At 40.6% G+C, this 19,075-nt stretch overlaps 2 protein-coding genes across 2 annotated transcripts; both read left to right on the forward strand.

The window, feature by feature from the left end:
• Positions 1-165: 165 nt before the first annotated feature.
• inpp5d (inositol polyphosphate-5-phosphatase D) lies at positions 166-13,481 on the forward strand. Its single transcript, XM_080506038.1, has 27 exons — positions 166-372; positions 793-856; positions 3,223-3,358; positions 3,453-3,594; positions 4,265-4,405; positions 4,503-4,593; positions 4,682-4,759; positions 4,835-4,912; positions 4,997-5,120; positions 6,518-6,624; positions 6,761-6,863; positions 6,944-7,140; positions 7,230-7,347; positions 7,430-7,526; positions 7,866-8,004; positions 8,199-8,307; positions 8,436-8,524; positions 8,714-8,795; positions 8,876-8,965; positions 9,054-9,164; positions 9,250-9,329; positions 11,217-11,304; positions 11,392-11,538; positions 11,634-11,697; positions 11,933-12,133; positions 12,292-12,746; positions 12,813-13,481. The coding sequence occupies exons 1-27, from the start codon at positions 233-235 to the stop codon at positions 12,851-12,853; spliced, it is 3,312 nt and encodes a 1,103-aa protein (XP_080362164.1). The 5' UTR covers positions 166-232; the 3' UTR covers positions 12,854-13,481.
• A 2,562-nt stretch (positions 13,482-16,043) lies between these two features.
• Positions 16,044-19,011, forward strand: smx5. Its single transcript, XM_080506749.1, has 5 exons — positions 16,044-16,080; positions 16,264-16,331; positions 16,979-17,009; positions 17,118-17,177; positions 18,858-19,011. The coding sequence occupies exons 1-5, from the start codon at positions 16,078-16,080 to the stop codon at positions 18,981-18,983; spliced, it is 288 nt and encodes a 95-aa protein (XP_080362875.1). The 5' UTR covers positions 16,044-16,077; the 3' UTR covers positions 18,984-19,011.
• The last annotated feature ends 64 nt before the right edge of the window (positions 19,012-19,075 follow it).

Below are 19,075 nucleotides of genomic sequence, written 5' to 3' on the forward strand. Positions count from 1 at the left end.
CTTTCACCTCTCAAATGGGGAAGTTCATAGCTGAGCCAGAAGCAGCTTCCTTTTGCAGCTTGCAGATGTAGAAGATGAACAAGTGAAATAAAAGACGTAGAACGACAGACCAGAGGAGATGAAAATAGTCAAACAGAAAAACTAGGAATTCGCTTCGGCTTGTTGGAATATTTTTGTTTTTCCGAGAGCAGATGCAAACCTCTTGAGCTCAGGTTTGTTTGGGGGGAACAAAATGCAGAGTTATCAGCCTTGGTACCATGGCAATATAACCCGATCCAAAGCCGAGGATCTACTTTCCAAAGCGGCGAGGGACGGAAGCTTCCTTATCCGGGACAGTGAATCCATACAGGGAGCGTACGCCCTCTGTGTTTTGTAAGTTATTCCCTTTCAAACCTGTTGCATCATTGCTTTTTAAGCAGGCACTTGTGGTGCTTGCAATGACTTACGTTACTTCATAAGAAATCCTTTTTAATATACAACACAAGCTTCTGTAAACCGTTGATACAAGTTGGCCTAACATGGTGTCTGTACTGGGTTTTAAAGTCTTAATGTCCTCCTGTGTTACAAAATCAATACAAGTTCATTAAAAAAAATATATATACTAGGATCACTTCTTTCTTTTTGTGACCACTGCAGTGAAAGACTACTTCCCCTTTCCATATTTGCATGCTCAGTCACCCCAAAGCACCTCCCCTTGCTTTCGGTGCACCATTTCAAACGCTCTATATTTAACTCTGTTGTTGATGTCATGTCACACTGACCAGAATTTGCATGCTGATACTTTGACCACAGACACCAGAACTGTGTGCACACTTACAGAATCCTGCCAAATGAAGATAAGAAGCTGTCTGTGCAGGTGAGTGGACGATTTGATGCAAGCCACTATGGGTGCTTGGGATATTGCTCTTTTTCAAATCTGCCGCAAATATAACTGCAGAAATGTGACTATTTTATTAAGATATGACATTTTGTGCTTATAAATGTCACAAACCAAAATGAAAATATTCTTAACTACCCATGAAAGTCTTACTGGATAAAGACACTCCCACCTGTAGGCCCAAAATCGCATGAAACAACCACAGTGTGACACACGATGGTTAAAAAGACACAAGAGGAAAAACAATAATAACAGTCAATTGCAAATTGAAAGTAATATTTGGTTATGGGTTTCAAAAAAATTTTTTTTAACTTTATTTCACAGATATGGAACATCCAAACAGTGCAAACAAACATTAACCACAACAAAAAACAGTTAACGAGAACAGTATAATAATTAAATTAATATATACAAGAGGGACCATGCAGGGAAGCATTTTTCTTTTTGGAATAGTTCTTTAGACATCTCAACAATTATTTTGTGTCTTTGAAAGTAACATTTGTTATTTTTCAAAGAAGGTTGGCGGCATTTTGCCTGCTACCCAGGGATTTGTTAATTTTGTAATTCAACCATGCACTATCGAAACAGATGGCATTTTTTTCACTCATTGAAAGCATTTTGTATATCTTAAAATGTAATGAACGTGAAGATGTAGTTCATACAAAATAAAATGCATCACCATAAAAAAAGTTTTGGGAGCAAGCTGTCAAACTATCAAGTACTCCTGTCAACAGATCCTTTTTTTGGTTTTTATCCTTTTTGGATAACACACCAATGAAAGCTGGTGTGTTATCCAAACTGTGCACCGCTTGAATGGGACTTTTGAGTTAATTATGATACTTTCACTTCTAATGATCACTAGTGCAACAAGTAGAGTAAAACTCAACTGTCTCACGGTCTAATCCCAGCTCACGTTCACTATTAGAGGGTGAACAATCAAACGCTCGGAGAATTCTGCTTTACAGTGATAAAAGCGACGTCGCCAGTTCTCCCTGCAGTAACTTCCCTAACACATCCTGCTAAAAAGTCCAAAAGTCAGAAGGATCATAAGGGGCTGCTTTATTTTTTAGAAGCTTTATCCCTTCTGCAGGCAGATTTGTTTTGTCCTGTCTGCTGGTAAAAAAAAAAAAAGTTTTCATCTTGAGGCAGGAAAAATTGTACTAATCACTCTTTGTGTTGAAAATAATCAAACAAAAGGGCGATTCAACCTTATGTTCAGCTGGTTGTGTGTTATACTCATTCACAAATTAAAAACTAAGTAAACAAACACATTAGATAGGAGTCTATAAATTAGTAGTGATTTTATAAAAATTTTTTTAAAAAAAGTTCACATATGCCTACATAAAGACTGGTTGTTTCATTGAGCACACGCGGATTAATATTTCACATTCACAGTAGATTTAAAAAGTATAGCAGTTAAATGTAATTGTAGCTTAACAGATCAGCAGATGCTTAATTAATTTAGACAAAAGCTGTAAAAACCTTTGCTTCGAGGATATTGTTTACCTTGGGCCTGAGAGTATCACTAGTGACTTAAAACAGAGTATCATCAGCATATTGCTTCATCTAGACAGTAATCGTAGTAATCAATTGACCTGTGTCATTAGTTTATTGTACTAAAATGTATATACAATACTTGCACAAACACGTGAATGAAATTCAAGAGTACATTGACAGATAAAGCCACAATCTTACATCTTTACAAACTGAAAAGCATGAATGAGAGTGAATGTGTAATTTATGAGTGCCTTCTAATTTCAGTATTAGCTTTTATTAGGCCACGTTTACACGTACCAAGATTTTTTTTTTAAACAACCAGACGGATATTTCCCTCTCTACATTAAAAAAAAAATCTTCATTTACACTGACCCACATATACAACTGGCTGTTATGATCAACCAGACCTGTAGGAGGCGGTGTAGCAAGAAACATGAAGCCATGATAGCCAATCAGAGTCCTGGAAAAAAAAAAGCAGGACGTCACTAATTGTGACTTACGTAAAAATCCACCTACCCCCTTTAGAGGAAAACAGAGACACAGATTTTATCCAGATCTCCTCTGTGGCCGGAGTTTTCAGGAATCATCGTTTGTGGTGAGTCGTAGCTGCGTTCACGTGTAACTGCGCGGCACAAACGCAGAGAAATATCACAGTTTTTTCAGATACCCAGGTACGTGTAAACGTGGCCTCAGTGTGTTGAGAAAATCTGTTTGTAATTATTAGTCATTAAGTAATTGTTGAAGAAAGAACTTCAATAAAGGAGCTACATAAGATGCCAGTGTTTGGTGATTTTTATAATGAGTTTGTGATCTCTGGACTTTATTCATGTACTGTTTTTGCTCTGCAGGCGTCTGAGGGAGTTCCTATCAGGTTCTTCACCATGCTGCCAGAGCTGGTGGAGGCCTATTATAGTCCCAACATGGGTCTGATCACAAATCTGCAGTACTCTGTCCAGAGGGAGGAGGAGGTAGACGATGAGCCAGGTCAATGACCTTTCAACTGTTTGTTGGCTTCCATATAAAACATGGCTGCTGGTTCGAAATAGTCTTGACATACTGATTGACTTTGTGTTTGCAGAGCCCGAGAGTCATCCGCCACAACTTCCACCGAGGAACCTCACAGCTGATGTGAAAGACAGTGACTCCAAGACGTCTGAGCAGGCCACCAAATCTCTATCAGATGTCTGCCTGATGAGGCTGCAGCAAATGGATCTGTCTGTGTACGGTCACTTTCACACTCGAGGTTCAAGTTAAGGACTTCAACAGAGGTTTAGAGGCCTTTCCTCAAAGTCGTGTTGTAGCACAGTTTCTGTGGTAAATAAGTTATCCTCAGAAGAGCAGAAAAGCATCACATTGACAGAATTCTGGCAACAATTTGGTACTGAGGTGATATTACTCGTGGAATCCCTCAATCAATCCATGGTGGAGCTGGAGTCACATAAGATGAAGACAACAATACACATCTGCAGATAATTTTGAGTTGTAATCAGTCAAACTGGACTAAAGAGATAACCCATGTATGCACAGAGAGAATGTGCAACCTCCTGCTGTGAGTCAAGCACTATCCACTACCTGATTGTAATATGCTCTTATGATATGTTGGGACTATAAATCATGAACAATGGAACTTTTCCAATAGTTTCACAGCCCCAATTCAAACAACAAAACAGAGTTTGTGAACTCTAATTTAAATAAAAACACTTTCTAAAGCTGATAAATTACAATGAATAACACTTATTTTGATTACTACATCAGTGACACATCTCCAGACAGTTGAGACGGGGAAACAAACAACTGCCCAGCTGTGAGGTCTAAAACTTAGTTTGGGTTCATTGACTGAATTGTTCATGACTTCAGAGTGTCTGAGGCTTTCCTGTATAATATTTCCAGAATATCAGAGGAGCATCAACTGGCTATTCAAGAATACTTCAGGAATTCAATCTGCCTGGATGCGGAACAAGTACAGCTCGGTAACCCCAACCTTCCTGGTCTGAAAAAGCTAACATTGGCAATCTGCAAAAATCTAAACAGGTAGTGAGACATGTTAATAGTACATGGCGAAAAAGAAACAGGATTATCCATTAGAAGTTTCATATAACAGAACTCTGATCTTTATTTTGTGAATTAGTGAGATTTCCCACATCCTGCCATGTCTGGAGGTCTTCCACAGGACTTTGGACCAGCAGATCTCTGTAGGAGCGGGACATTTTCCAAAACAAGTTGGCAGCATTTTTCACTTTGTCACTGCAGCATTGTCATCTCACACAAAATGCTCCTCTCATTTCATTTTTGTATTTATATTCTCAGATGCTTGGAGACTCAGGTCAGTCTTTATCCCACAGACTAGAGCGACTCACGAAACTGCTCTACTCAATTGAAGATAAGGTAAAGTACCACTCTGTTTTACTGACGACATTGCTTTATGTAACCAAGAGTTGACTTTCTGTTTTTCTTTTGCAGGCCAAAAGTTCTGTTTTTGAGTCTATTGGACATGAAGGAGGTCACAGGAACTCCCTCATACCAATAGTTACTTTTGAGGTGAATCTATTAACAGTTATTTTAACACACAACAGATAAAAGACCATAAAAAAGCAATGACTCTTTCTCCTCTTCCACTGGAAGGTAAAGCAGGAGTCTCTCGGTATTTCAACTAAGATGTTCCTGAAAGTTGATGTTGAAAGTGGAAAACTGTTTGTCAAAAAGTCAAAAGATGGACCTGAAGATAAATATTTTGTTCACAACAAAAGTAAGAGATCATTATTTACATTGTACTTTTTGTTGTTGTTTTTTGCTGTGCCAGTCGGTCAGTTTGTTCATCGTTGCATAACTACCTTTTGGAGTAAATCTGAATCCCACTATAATCCAGTGACACCTTGTTCAGCAAACCTCAAGTTTTGTTTTTGTTCTTAATGGCTCCTCGTGACCTAATAATAGTAATGATAATAGAAATTGTTTTAAGACACACCAACTAGTTAAAGGACACACAGGTTGAAATAAGCCCTGGAGAAGTGATTTCCCAATGACACACTTCATTTTGATAGTCAATGAAAAAGGGGTACTGCAATCAAACATTAAAATCATAGCGATCATTCAAAATGATGCACAGTGAATAGAAATAATCTGCTATTGCTGGGAGGACAAAACGAATTTGGTTTGGTTTTGGTTTTACTTGGGCAGCCAGCAGAAAAATGGTGCACAGCCGAAAAACAAGGTGGACTGGCAGCCACACAGTGAGGGCCACAGCTTCTGTCCAGCACAAACAAAGAAAAACTGAATAATACACCCAGAAACACACTGCCGAAAGTTAAACAAATAAAATACCGGTACTAAATCTACACACAAAAACTGAAGTTAATCAAAAGCAATAATCTAAATGGCTAAAGAGAATGAACATTCAACTACAGACAGGGGGCCGAGTCGCACACGTGAGTCTCAAGTCACTTTTTCTTTGGGGCGTCAACTCGTGTCAAGTTACGTTGTTTTCATGTACTGTTTTATCTTTGCCAACAGAAGTTGGGGGGAAGGTCATGCTTCTGTCTCTGTGTATTTATTTGTTTGTTTGTTTGAATGTATTTGACAAAATTTTCATCAAAACTGTTCACCAAAATTGCATGAAAGTTTCGGGGATGATTTGTCTTTACCCAAGGATGGTTTCATTGAATTTGGGTGGAGGCGATAGGGTGTAGAGATGTATTTTTCTCATAACGTGGTCAGTTTCAATCCAGTTTTGTCCACTGTGGCATTTAATCCACAGGAAAGCCAAAATGTTCCTTTTCAGTTCACTATCCTCTGATATACCACATGATGTAGTGACGTCATTACCTTGGTTAGTGGTTGGGGGTCAAAGATCAGGGCAGTATTTTCATCATAACGCAGTCAGGATGTGTGTGTGTGTGTGTGTGTGTGTGTGTGTGTGTGTGTGTGTGTGTGTGTGTGTGTGTGTGTGTGTGTGTGTGTGTCTTTGAACTTCAAGTATCATCTCAGAATTCTGATGCAAGGCCCATGTCAACATAAGTCTGCATGCAAGCATGAACATTTCCATCCAAACAATTAATTTCCAAAATGTATCACCTGCTATTTTGTTGGAATCTTTGCATTATAAAAACTTTTCGTATCGTTCAGTGTAATGTTGCTGTTTTTCAGTCCTGCAGTTGGTCAAATCTCAGAAAATGCACGCCAAGCTTGTCATTGTACTGGAGACGGAGAAGGAGAAGATACTACGGAAGGAATTTGTGTTTGATGACGCCAAGGTAATCATCACCTCCATTAATCCAGAGGATTGTTCGTCCAACAGTCAGCTAAAAAGCATTTAACCCTATTGTCTTTATCTTTTAGTCTTGAGTATTTTTGAACAATTTGTTTTTCCATTTCCCCCCGTGACTCTAGAAACGAGAAGGGTACTGTCAGCTGCTTCAACTGATGAAAAACAAACACACGGAGAAGCCAGAGCCAGATATGATCACAGTGTTTGTCGGCACCTGGAACATGGGTAACAGTCACCAAATACTACAAGCTTCAAAACATCAGTGTTCACTGACTGCTTCAAAATCTACACCCACACATTTGCAGGCAACGCTGGCCCTCCCCACGACATAAACTCGTGGTTTCAGTGTAAGGGCCAAGGGAAGACCCAGGACGACACCGCCAATCACATTCCACATGATCTGTACGTCATCGGGACGCAGGAAGATCCGTTGGGTGAGAGGGAGTGGGCAGACACTGTGAAAGGTGTCCTGAGAAACATCACAAACATCAGCTTCAAGCAAGTGAGTCACTGAGACAGAACCTGCTAAGTTCTGATCAAGAGCAGGTTTCACGTGTAAAGGCGTGACGCATCATGTCTCCACCAATGCAGGTGGCCATTCACACGCTGTGGAGCATCAGGATGGTGGTGCTGGCCAAGCCTGAGCATGAAAACAGGATCTCTCACGTCTTCTCCGACAGCGTGAAGACGGGCATCGCCAACACTCTGGGTGAGCACTTCTGTTTCTCTCCCTCAAAGCCTTTTCTACAACCAGTTGTGAAATGTTGTCCACTGTGGCATTTAATCCACAGGAAACAAGGGCGCAGTAGGAATCTCCTTCATGTTCAATGGAACATCTTTTGGTTTTGTCAACAGCCACTTGACCTCTGGAAGTGAGAAGAAACTCCGGTGAGCAGCTGCACATTCAATAAATAACACCCAGCTGAAGCCCGTTTTGAATTGTTTTGGGTGTAAATATGTATGGATTATTGAAATATTTAAGATTTAGGTGTATTTTTGTGTGTGCGTGTGTGTGTGCGTGCACGCGTGTGTGTTTATACACAGGTGCAAATAAGTGTTTCCATATGTACGTGTTTCTTTTAACATTTTGCTCTTTGTCGTTCTTTGACACCAAAGTAAAATAAAAAAAAACCTGACATTTCTTTAGTAAAGTTTCAAATTTCAAGTCAATCAAGCAAATTTCTATAACGTTCCAGACTTCCCCACTCACTTTTGTTGTGTTAACAGACGTAATCAAAACTACGTCAACATCCTACGATTTCTCAATCTGGGAGACAAGAAGCTCAACCCGTTCGACATCACTCACCGCTTCACTCACCTCTTCTGGCTCGGGGATCTGAACTACCGCATTGAATTCCCATCGACAGTAAGTTCAGCACCGGGTGTTGCTGCGGCTGCTCCTGACGATATTTTCTGGGTGTTGACTCAGTCTCACCTCAGAAGTCGGGCAGAAGTCGGGCCCACAGCAGTGCTGTTGTTCAGTGATCGGCCCATGAAAGGACATGTTGGCTGTCATGAGCTGTGTGCTGCCAGCAGTCAGGAACAGGTTTCCCTTTACAGGAAGCTGAGAACATTGTGACAAAGATCAAGCAGCAGCAGTACCAGGAACTGCTCAGTAAGGACCAGCTCACCATGGAGAGGAATGACGGGAAGGTCTTCTTGCACTTCGGTGAGCTTTGGGGGAGAAGAATTGATGGATCGTCACAGAGCAGAGGAAACTGTGTCATCATGAGTGATAAGCTGCTTCATTTAATCTCTTTCATCTCTCTCTATACCTGATTCATTTATTCATGACAGATGAAGAGGAAATCACATTTGCACCCACCTATCGCTTTGAAAGAGACACTCGAGAGAAGTATGCCTACACAAAGGCCAAAGCCACAGGGGTGAGCTTATATTTAGTCAGATGCTTGTTCCCTTGTTGCGCCTGACAAACTATTGTAGCTCTGCAAGTGAACATATTTAGACACTTAAAGCAAAAATCAAGACTTATGAAGCACTTCAGCTTCAATGAGCTTTGTCCATCGAAACCGCCGTACTCAGAATCCATGTGTGTGATGAATTAAATCCTCCAGACAAAATATAATTTGCCCTCGTGGTGCGACCGTGTCCTGCGGAAGTCCTACCCTCTGGTGCATGTCGTCTGTCAGGCGTATGGTGAGGAATTCCTCTTTAAATCCGTTTATTTTTTAACAATAATGTAATGGATTACTGCAGGAATGACTTTGTTTCTGCAGGGTGTACCAACGACATCATGACCAGTGATCACTCACCAGTTTTTGCCTCTTTTGAAGTGGGAGTTGCCTCACAGTTTGTTTCCAGACAAGGTTGGAGCACCAGTCAGCCTCAGCACACACACACACACACACACACACACACACACACACTGACTTGTCTCTTCTTGTTGTCAATCAGACCCAAACAGTGCACCTCAAGGTGCAATTCAAATCATGAACTGTGTGGCCAACCTGCTGACCAAATCAAAGACTAAATTTTTCATCGAATTCTACTCCAGCTGTTTGGAGAGTAAGTTTCATTGCTCTCATCATGAATATCTCACTGGACCGTGTTTCAAATGGGCTGAAATAGTGAAAACAATTATGTCCAACAGAAACTGTGAAGACTTCTGAGGGAGAGAACTCGGAGCACTCCACCGGCTCAATCAAAGTTTGGTTTGGCAACCAGGTCACGGTACATTGGGGGGGATGAATTACACTTTTTTTGTGTGTTCCTTTGCATTTTGAGTAGTGTGAATATTATTTGCTTATGTATAGCTTTAAAAAAAAAAAAAAAAACTTCTTTATGTTATATATTATTCATGCAGACCTTTGGAGTCCTGTTGCAAACAAGTTTATTTAGGTTCTATCGCTTTAAGGTCCTTTGTTAGAGCCCGATATGTAACGACCCCAACTGTTATAAAATATAATATAATAAAACCCAAAATGTAATCACTGGTCGACAATGTAAAAAGATTTAGCAAGAATTAAAATGTGATCTTAATATGTTAAATGTTATACAGTTTTTTGTACTGATGATTAGAGAAATAGATTACAGATTATAGAGAACAGAAGATTATCAATGACTTGGGCAACAGCAATCCTACATAAATATCATAAACTGTAAATAGATATATGTAAAAAAAAAAAACTAATAGCGCAAAATTTTAGAAGTCGTTCTTACAGTGTTATTCAAATTGAAGCAGGTGAAGTTCAAGTTCAATCTATAAATCAAGCATAAATCACTTTATGATGTCATGAAATATTCTACATTTTAGGAGAAAAATATTTTGCCAGCCCCATAATGTAATATTTAAAGTTTTGAAGTTTTGAAATCAGGGCCTTGTTACATTATTGACCAGTTATTACATTTTGGGTTTTATTACATTATATTTTACAACAATTTGGGGCCTTCTTACTTATCGGGCTCTATTATGCCTCTCAATGGGAATAATGACTTCACAGTAACGGGTAGAAAAAATTCTGTCTTTGAGGTTTGACATGCAGCAATCCAATGCTTGTAATTTAACACCAGCCTCAAACAGACAGCCATTAAGGACGTGCAGTCAGGTGAGGCAGATGAATCTATCTATCTATCATCATCTATTATTGCAAAAGTACAAAACATATCATGAAAATTTGAATATTAATTGTTCATCAGCATGTGCTTCAAATGTAATTTCCATACATTTCAATCAGTTTCAATCAGTGTTTACGAGCAAATCTGACAAACTGTGCTTGAATGACCTCAGATCACCAGAGAAAACATAATTCCACACAGCCTTTTGAGTTGAACGTGTTGCTTCCAGAATGATTGTTGCCAATGTTGACACTATAGGTTTTCACATTCAATAGAAACATTTCTGTATTCGAGGTAAATATTTCATCTGGCTCATCTGGCATTAAACTGTAATGGACAAAATGAATTTGTTCTGCTTCTTCAAAGTGGAGGCCAAAATTGTTCTTTAATTTAAATCAAGCATTCACATCAAGACAAACTCAAATTTGAAATTACAAATTTTTATAATTAGCATATATTGTAGTGTGTTCATATAGTTGTAAATCCCATTCTGAAAGAGTCCAGGCTGCACTAAAAATTAACTTCACCACACGTCTGTCTGATTGTACAAACTTGATCCAAACCCAACTGCCATTTTAAGTACAAGTCCTCCGCTTTATCATCGCTTATGACATCATTTATAGGGTTTGTTTTTTTCATAGACTTATTATAACTTGTTTTTTTCCATACAGAGTTGCTTTGTTATCATGATGTTTTTGTACTTTAATCTTTCAAAGATTTGAATCCTTTACAAGTTGAAATGATCTCTAATAGTTCAGGACAACAAATGCAAAATTTTCAAGCTGGAGTCGTTCAAAACGGATGACTTATGGAGTGAACACAAACAACTAATGTTACATGTCACAATGTTGGATTCAAAACCACAAGAATCCTTATTTAAAGATTCAATTCATTTATCTCGCACCACATACAACACAGTCAATTCTAAGTGCAGTTGTTGGTGGAGACTTTGCTGTGCAATCAATTATTAAGTCATTACCTAAGTTTTTCCGTCTTTTGAAGCTCACCCCGATCATCTCAGACCCCGAGTACCTGTTAGACCAACACCTCCTCATCTGTGTGAAGTCCACAGACTGCGACGAGTCTTACGGTAACAATGCAGACAAGCAGCTTGTCGTGTAGAAAATTCACTTGGCCGAATGACGCAAGTGAATTCCCCGGTGTCTTATTTCTAAAGGCGAGGGCTGCGTAGCTCTGCGAGCCGCCCAGGCCTGCTACACAGAGTTTCAAATCACACTAACTCACCACGGCGAGAAAACGGGCACTTTAACCGGGGGGATCCAGCTCCGCACCTCCGAGGGCAAGCTCACTGAAAAGTTATACGGTGAGGAATGGAAACGAAAAAGATCTGGACTTGGAAAAAACAAAATGCTCTTCTAAAAAATTGTGTCTCCAAATCTCTTTTTACTCTCATTTTAGATTTCATCAAAGTTGAAAGGGATGACCACGTCACCTTGAAGGGCAAAAGTGGAGACCTTAGCAAGTGAGAACTTTTCTCCTGGTTGTTTTTTATATACATACGTCCAAAGTGTGATATTCTTGTCCTCTCTTGTGGTTTCTATACATACAGTAAGTCCAAAGTGTGATATTCTTGTCCTCTCTTGTGGTTTCTATACATACAGTAAGTCCAAAGTGTGATATTCTTGTCCTCTCTTGTGGTTTCTATACATACAGTAAGTCCAAAGTGTGATATTCTTGTCCTCTCTTGTGGCTGTCAGGTTTTCGGTCACCCACGCACATGATATCTCAAACCCCAGTTACATGGGATTGTCATTCAAAGGTGGGAATGTAACAGACAAAGGTTGGAGTTACAACATGTCCCCACAAAACCTCCCCTCCACCCAGCAGGGGGGTAAAGAGTCCAAGAAGAGTGGCTTCGATGTGGGCTCACGCAGCGCTGCAGGAAAGGCGGGCGTTGTGTGAGTGTGTGTGTGTGTGTGTGTGTGTGTTTTTGCTGCACATAGACTTTAGTTTCAGTTCTGTATCAGTGAAACACTGTTCTAAGAATATCAGAACACCTGTACCTGGCATGAGTCAATATGAAATCAAGTCTTTATTAACCGTCGTTTGTCTGTAGGGCTGAAGGAACAAAGTCCTCAGAGATGTTTGACAATCCCCTGTACGGCTCAATGACAAAATCTCATGGACGGACGAAGGACCCCGACATCACACAAAAGGACCATCTCACCACCCTGGACCAGCAATTTGTGAACAAAGGAGCCGACGGGGACTTCGAACGCCCCCCGGTGCCCACCCCTCGCAACCGCTCCTTCACCTGCTCCGACAACAAACCCCATCTCCCGACTGCCGTCACCCTGCACCCTTCATCGCACAAGAAAGTGGTGGTTCTGTCATGCTCGGACGGAGGGGTGAACCTCCAGAGCCGGCCTCCTCTACCCGCCAAGTCCCGTCCAGGCGTACCCGAGCCGCAGACCCCCAAACCCCGGGAGAGAGACTACCGAGACAGCGCAGAGTTCCCCGGAAAACACAGGCCACCACTGAGACCCGGTCAACCTCAGCCTCCAAAAGAAGGTGAATAACAAGGGTTACCAAAGAAGTCATTTACATGGCATATGAATGGTTTTTTTCTTCCTTTAGTGCATCCAGAACATTCCAAGATGGGCCGTCCTGTGAAGTGATGCTGCAGTGGTGCTCAGCTGTTCCGCTTCCTGCTCTGCTTGGAAATATAAAACACAGCAACGTTTATTCTCACACATGAAGGAGGCTCATGCATCTGACTCTAATCTCACTCGCTCATGCAACAAGTACCGTCTCTCTAGCTAAGATGCAGTTTTTTTGTTCAATCCTGAACTTCTTTGTGCTTCACATTAAAATATGTGATTTTGTCTTTAGGCTATAGAGACAAAAGCAATAGTTAATGCATCACTTTGAAACTTTCAGACTGAAGGTGAAAGTCAATTGTTATTTATTGCCAACAACTGCTCACCTGTTACACTCGTACTTTTATAGTATAGCATTTTATCAATTTTTATTCAGATATTTAGTTCCAAAACTAAATATTTAGTTGAAAACTTTTAGCTATACCTCCCATTAATGATTTACAATGATTTATTCTTAGAAGTTACAATGAAGACGACATGCTTGAAAACTGTCTTTTCTCATATTGATTTCTTACTTCCTTGTGTCTTCCTGTGGTCACTGGTACTCAAACTAAATGAATGTTGCTTCATCTGTAGAAGATGTCCTACACTGTAATCTGGATCATCATTCATCTGTAATATAATATTATATGCACAGACACACAAACACACCACACACACACACACACACACACACACACACACACACACACACACACACACACACACACACACACACACACACACACACACACACACCATACTCCAGTTCAAAGTCTAAAGGAGATTTGTTTTAACTCTGCCAATACATTTCACATCACTATTGCATTAGTGAATGAATGACTACTAAACATTGTTACATTATTGCACAGGCACAGTCATAATAAGTGTGCACTGAATGCTCAAATAAAATCAACTCTCCAAGTTTACTGAGATTGTAATTTTTTTCCCCACAACCTCCTGAGAAATGCCTGTGAAACTTTGGTTTCGTGACACCTTAGGTCTGCTCTTGTGTAAAATCTGGCGTCGCGTCACTCCAGTCATTTGCTTCTATCCACTGCTGCCATAGGGAATTGCATGTAAATGATCTTCATTTGATATCAAGTAATATTGTGTATATGCAGCTATCGGGCTTCTCAATATCTTTATGCATTGGAATTGCAATGTTCACGTGCAGTTGTAGTTGCAAGTGAAATGAAAAAACTAAAACAAAAAAAGAGGTCATGCCACTGAAAACTGAAGGTGAAGGCATGCAAGTGTTGGTGCGGTCCGGCCTCACACATGGCACCATTTATGTAGGGATTGCTTACCTCATTAGATCACTCTGTACCATTTATGTTGTGTTTGGCTATCGATAATGATCAATAATTATCGAAGATGTTATTAATTAGGTAATTGAAATTTAATCTGATCTGTATCACATACCTCGGAGCTCCACCTGTCTTAACAGGAAATGATAGCCAATTCAGTTATATCAGGCTCATAAGATATACTAAACAGTTAATCAAGAATTTGAAATAATAGTTAAATTAATTACAATTACCAGAATTAACAGTAAAGCTTGAAGGATTTTGGAGTTCATGACACAGAAGAGGTCGACATTTCATTCACCTTTGTGCACATTAATAAAACAGTAAGTATGATTCCAAAAATTATATTTATTTACCATGAAAACAAATAAAACAGTGATTCAAAACTTCCTATTTAAACTACCTATATAAAGCTTGGTGTGTGTGTGTGTGTGTGTGTGTGTGTGTGGAGACAGAGAGAGAGAGATGGAGGGAGTGTGTGTGATGGAACTACAAAACAAAATGGCGGATCCCAAGAAACTACATTACAAATGGAGGTTATCAGAGAGCAGGAAGTCTGTCCTGGGTCTCGACCATGTGCTGGAGAACAATGGAACATGGAAGCTCGTCTTTAGCATCTGCTTCCTGTGCATCTCTGCTAAAGGACCATTTCTAGAATGAGTTTATGTGAATGAGACTTGTTTTGTAAAACGTCAGGAGTCATCAGATGGTGTTCGGTTACGGTGTGATGTTGTCTTTGATGTGATATGTGTAGGATTGTGAGTTAACGAGTTAGTAAAGCAAAAATTAGCATGCAGACCCTGTGTCTGTGGCAGAGCTAACGGTGGTTTACAGGTTGATAACTGCTCCTAATATCATTATCAAAAGAACTCAATCACTGTTACAGAATCAACACATCTTCATAAAAGTTAAACAGTTCTATCGTAACATCAGGTTTAACTAATCTCAGGTAAAGCCCAGTTGCTACCACTTCCTTGAAAGAGTTCAGTTGTTGTCCTGCTGGAGGGAAGCTGGTGTCTTCTCCTGTAGTTAGCACCTCCTGCTAACTGTGGTTGCTGGTTCTGCAGGCTGAGGAGAAGAAGATGAAGTTGATGTTTCAGGAGTCTTTCTTTGCAGCTCCTGGTTGTTCCTTTGTCCAGACTGAGGAGCTGGTCGCTCAGGTCTGTGATGGTTTTCCTGCTTATTGAGGAAAACACAAAGAGGTTCTGTGAGACGTCGTTTCCCTGGTCCGTCCTGGAGGAACTGCTTGGTTTTCCCTGGTTGATGGGAGATCAGACTCTGGGTGCTGGTCTCTGGATCAGGGGAAGGTCTGGCCCTCGTGGTCGGGTCAGCAGAGGAGTGGAGGCTTTTTGTGGCAGGCCTCTGGTTGCAGGCCTCTACTGTTTGCTGTATGCTAACGCTGGGTGAGTTGCCTCCAGCAACCTACCTCATCCATCGAAGAACGGGAGCAAAAGCCTTCTTGAGAGACTCTCCGCAAATCTTTTGATGAAAGTTGGGGGATTCGAAGGTGTAAAATCCTGAGAGCCTAACCTCTCAGGATTCATTCATGTCTTTAATGTAAACAGAAATTAGTAATTGACTGGGGGCAACATTGTTTGACGTTTTAATAATTTTCATATGTCACATAATTAACAGGAGTGGTTTGTGAACTTCAAACCCAAGTTTAATTTCAATTACGAAAAAACAATTAAATTCATTGCAGGGACGTTGTATTTCAAAAAGTCAAAGATGTAATTACTGTTTGTGTTAACATAATGTTTTATATCTAATTGTCCTGAACAATACCTGATAAACCCAAGAGTCTTCTGCCTCAATGTTGGCTTAAAAAATGATCAACGTCATCCCCCTCCTGGAGCTCCATTGTAATTACATCAGCTGAGTGGACGCAGAAGTATGACGCAGCCGTTACGCCATTAACATCCGACACATTACCGCCAGAAGGCAGCAGCAAAAATGGTAACAAACCCGAATTATCTATTTCTTCCGATTTTATACAACATTTAATGCGCAGGTAGTTCATATTGAACGTCTAAAGCCTCATTATCTTGACTTGAAGTGTCGCCTTGTGTTCGAGAGGCGCACAGAAACGTGTAGCCCGCCGCCGCTAACACTGACGCTCCGTGCGGGTTTGTTTTCCAGCTTTTCTACTCTTTCTTCAAGTCTCTGGTGGGGAAAGACGTGGTGGTGGAGCTCAAGAACGACCTGAGGTCCGTGTTTTCTCTTATTATTCTCCAGTCTGTGCGATTCGAGCCGCGGTTGTCTCACCTGCTGTCGCAGGACGCAGCGGTAGTTTGTTCATGTCCATTTTGGGACATAATCCATTTCTGCTTTTTATTTAGTGGATTTTCTATATCATCAGTAAATTTCTGATAAAGGTTCTGAATTTAAAAGTTGAGCCTGCTACAAATGTGCTGCCTGAACCTCCGTGCTGAAACTAGACTCTTTAATTATCAAAGTAAGACCAAATACAAATTATTTCTTTCTTTACTTGATGAAGTAAATAGTCCAACCCTGGTTCTGGCTCTTGTTCGGCATGCTTTAGATGTCGCCTTACTTTAACACACCTGAGTCTCGTACTGTAATCCAGCTTCTCGTGGTTCAGGATTCCTGCATCACACAACATGCAAACCCATGGACTCATCTTTTACTTTCAGCAGAAACTAGACACCCAAACTGTCAACATCCCCAGTATTTGGTTCTAATCTTCAAGTCAAGAAAATTACCCCCATTCAGCTGTATTGTTTATTTACACTTGTATATGCAGATATTTCACAAACATATACTTGCTTTCTTCCTTCGTGTCCTTCCACTGAATACCTGCTTTGATATTTCTCTTGCTCTTCTCTCCATTTAGTATTTGTGGAACGCTTCATTCTGTCGACCAGGTCTTGTATAAAGATTTCCTATTTGTTTTAACACAGACGCACAAAGACAGTTTCGGTCCTACTGCCCAGTCGTCACTCACGCTGCTGTTGCCTGTTTGTGTGTTTCAGTACCTGAACATAAAGCTGACAGACATCAGTGTCACGGACCCGGAGAAATACCCACATATGGTGAATTTATAGTCTTGTCACCTGCAATTTTGTGTCACGTTTCCTTTTTTATTTGCATAATTTATAACGGTGAAACATGTCAAACAAAGGAAAAGACAGTGTTTAAGGATGAGATGGTGGGAAAAAGTGTGACGTCAGTTCTTAAATTATCTAATCGAAGTCTCGTTTCTATACACCATAATTTCCTTCTTGGTAATGGAAGGTTCATATGAGAAAGTTTCAGTAATTTGCGTTTGAAGGTACTAGGAATTAGATTTTTCAAAATCTAAAATTCATGAAGGTTTTATCTGTTAAGGAATAAAGGAATCTCCTTTGGCATTCTGTTTATTGATCATCTAGGACGTCTTTTATTTAAAAAAAAAAAAAAAACAGTTTAAAAGTGTGACAACACCTTACTAGTATTAACTTGTCTACCTTTGCATGCATGGATTTGAGTGATGTCCCATTCTTAAGCCACAGGATGTAATTTGATGTGGGACCAACCTTTTCCAGCTACAACAGCTTCAACTCTTCTAGGAAGGTTTTCCACAAGGTTTAAGCATGTTTTTTTTTGTAATTCTGGACCATTTGTGAGGGCAGACAGTGATGTGGCGGGAGAAGGACTCGCAGTCTCTGCTCTAATTCGTCTGGAAGGTGTTGTGTTGGGTTGAGGTCAGGACTCTGCAGGCCAGTCAAACTGGATCACCCAGGTCTTGACGGGCTTTGCTTTGTCATGTTGGAACAGGAAGGGTTCATCTCTAAACTGCTCTCACAAAGTTGGGAGCAGTTAATGGTCCAACATGTCTTTCTTCCTCACACTGGAACTAAGAGGTTCAGAACAACTCATCAAAAACAACCCCACACTATAACCCCCCCTCCACCAAACTTTACAGTGCATCATGCAGTAAACAAGTACTGTTGTCCTGGAAACCATCAAACCCAGACTGTTTATCAGATTGCCAGATGGAGAAGGGTGATTGTTCCCTCCAGAGAACTTGTCTCCACTGTTCTAGAGTGCAGTGGCTTTCCACCACTGCAGCTGCTGCTTTGGTTGCAGCTGCTCGTCCATGAAAAGCCTCCATGGAGCTCTGCACTCTAACTGTTCTGGACATAATCTGAAGATCACATCAAGTTTGTAGGTCTGTAGCTGTTGACTCTGCAGAAAGATGGAGACCTCTGCAGACTATGAGCCTCAACATCCACTCACCTGCTCTGCATCACGTGTTTAATTACAAATTAGTTTGAAAAAACTATCAAAGTGAATGTGTCCCTAAAGACTTGTGTGTTTGCTTCTGCTCACGACTGAGCACATGTTGCACAATATGTTGAATTCAATCCAGTTTGGTACAACTAAATGAATGTTGTTGGTTTTTTTAATGTCCTCACACACACGGTGCTCTGATCTGAGCCAGTGCAAAAAGTCGCTGGAAACTCCAGACGAGTTTTTAACATGAGAGCAACATGCAAACCACATGATTCATCCGAGTGCACAGAATTGTTGTAAAAGCAGTCAGTGGCAACAGCAGTCCAGCTTGTTTTGACTTTAGTCTTTTAGACAAATAGAAAAACAAGATGCCACACGAGCAGTGTGTGTGAGTTCAGCAATAAAACTAAACTGTTATCAGTCTTCTGAAGCATTTGACACTTTTCTCAGTTCTGATGTGCCAAGTCCAAAATTGTTCATTTTTTTTTTTGTTCCAGCTGTCAGTGAAAAACTGCTTCATCCGGGGATCAGTGGTCCGATATGTTCAGCTACCGGCAGATGAAGTGGACACTCAGCTGCTGCAAGATGCTGCGAGGAAAGAAGCCATCCAGCTTAAGCAGTGACACCATGGGGCTTTGAGCTCAGGGGAATTGGAAAGGGCTCGGGGGGGGGGGGGGGGGGGGGGTTGTTTTTTGTAGTAGTAGTAGTAAATAAG

This window comes from Blennius ocellaris (assembly GCF_963422515.1).
Source record: "Blennius ocellaris genome assembly, chromosome: 12".
In the NCBI taxonomy this organism is placed as follows: domain Eukaryota; kingdom Metazoa; phylum Chordata; class Actinopteri; order Blenniiformes; family Blenniidae; genus Blennius; species Blennius ocellaris.

Bases quoted from the DNA above. Each gene is read 5' to 3' on its own strand.
- inpp5d (XM_080506038.1), top strand. From the start codon at position 233: ATGCAGAGTTATCAGCCTTGGTACCATGGCAATATAACCCGATCCAAA. The intron at 373-792 runs GTAAGTTATTCC...CTTTGACCACAG, and splicing joins GCGTACGCCCTCTGTGTTTT to ACACCAGAACTGTGTGCACA. The intron at 11,698-11,932 runs GTGAGAACTTTT...TGTGGCTGTCAG, and splicing joins AAAAGTGGAGACCTTAGCAA to GTTTTCGGTCACCCACGCAC.
- smx5 (XM_080506749.1), top strand. The intron at 17,010-17,117 runs GTCTTGTATAAA...TGTGTGTTTCAG, and splicing joins CGCTTCATTCTGTCGACCAG to TACCTGAACATAAAGCTGAC. The intron at 17,178-18,857 runs GTGAATTTATAG...TTTTTGTTCCAG, and splicing joins CGGAGAAATACCCACATATG to CTGTCAGTGAAAAACTGCTT.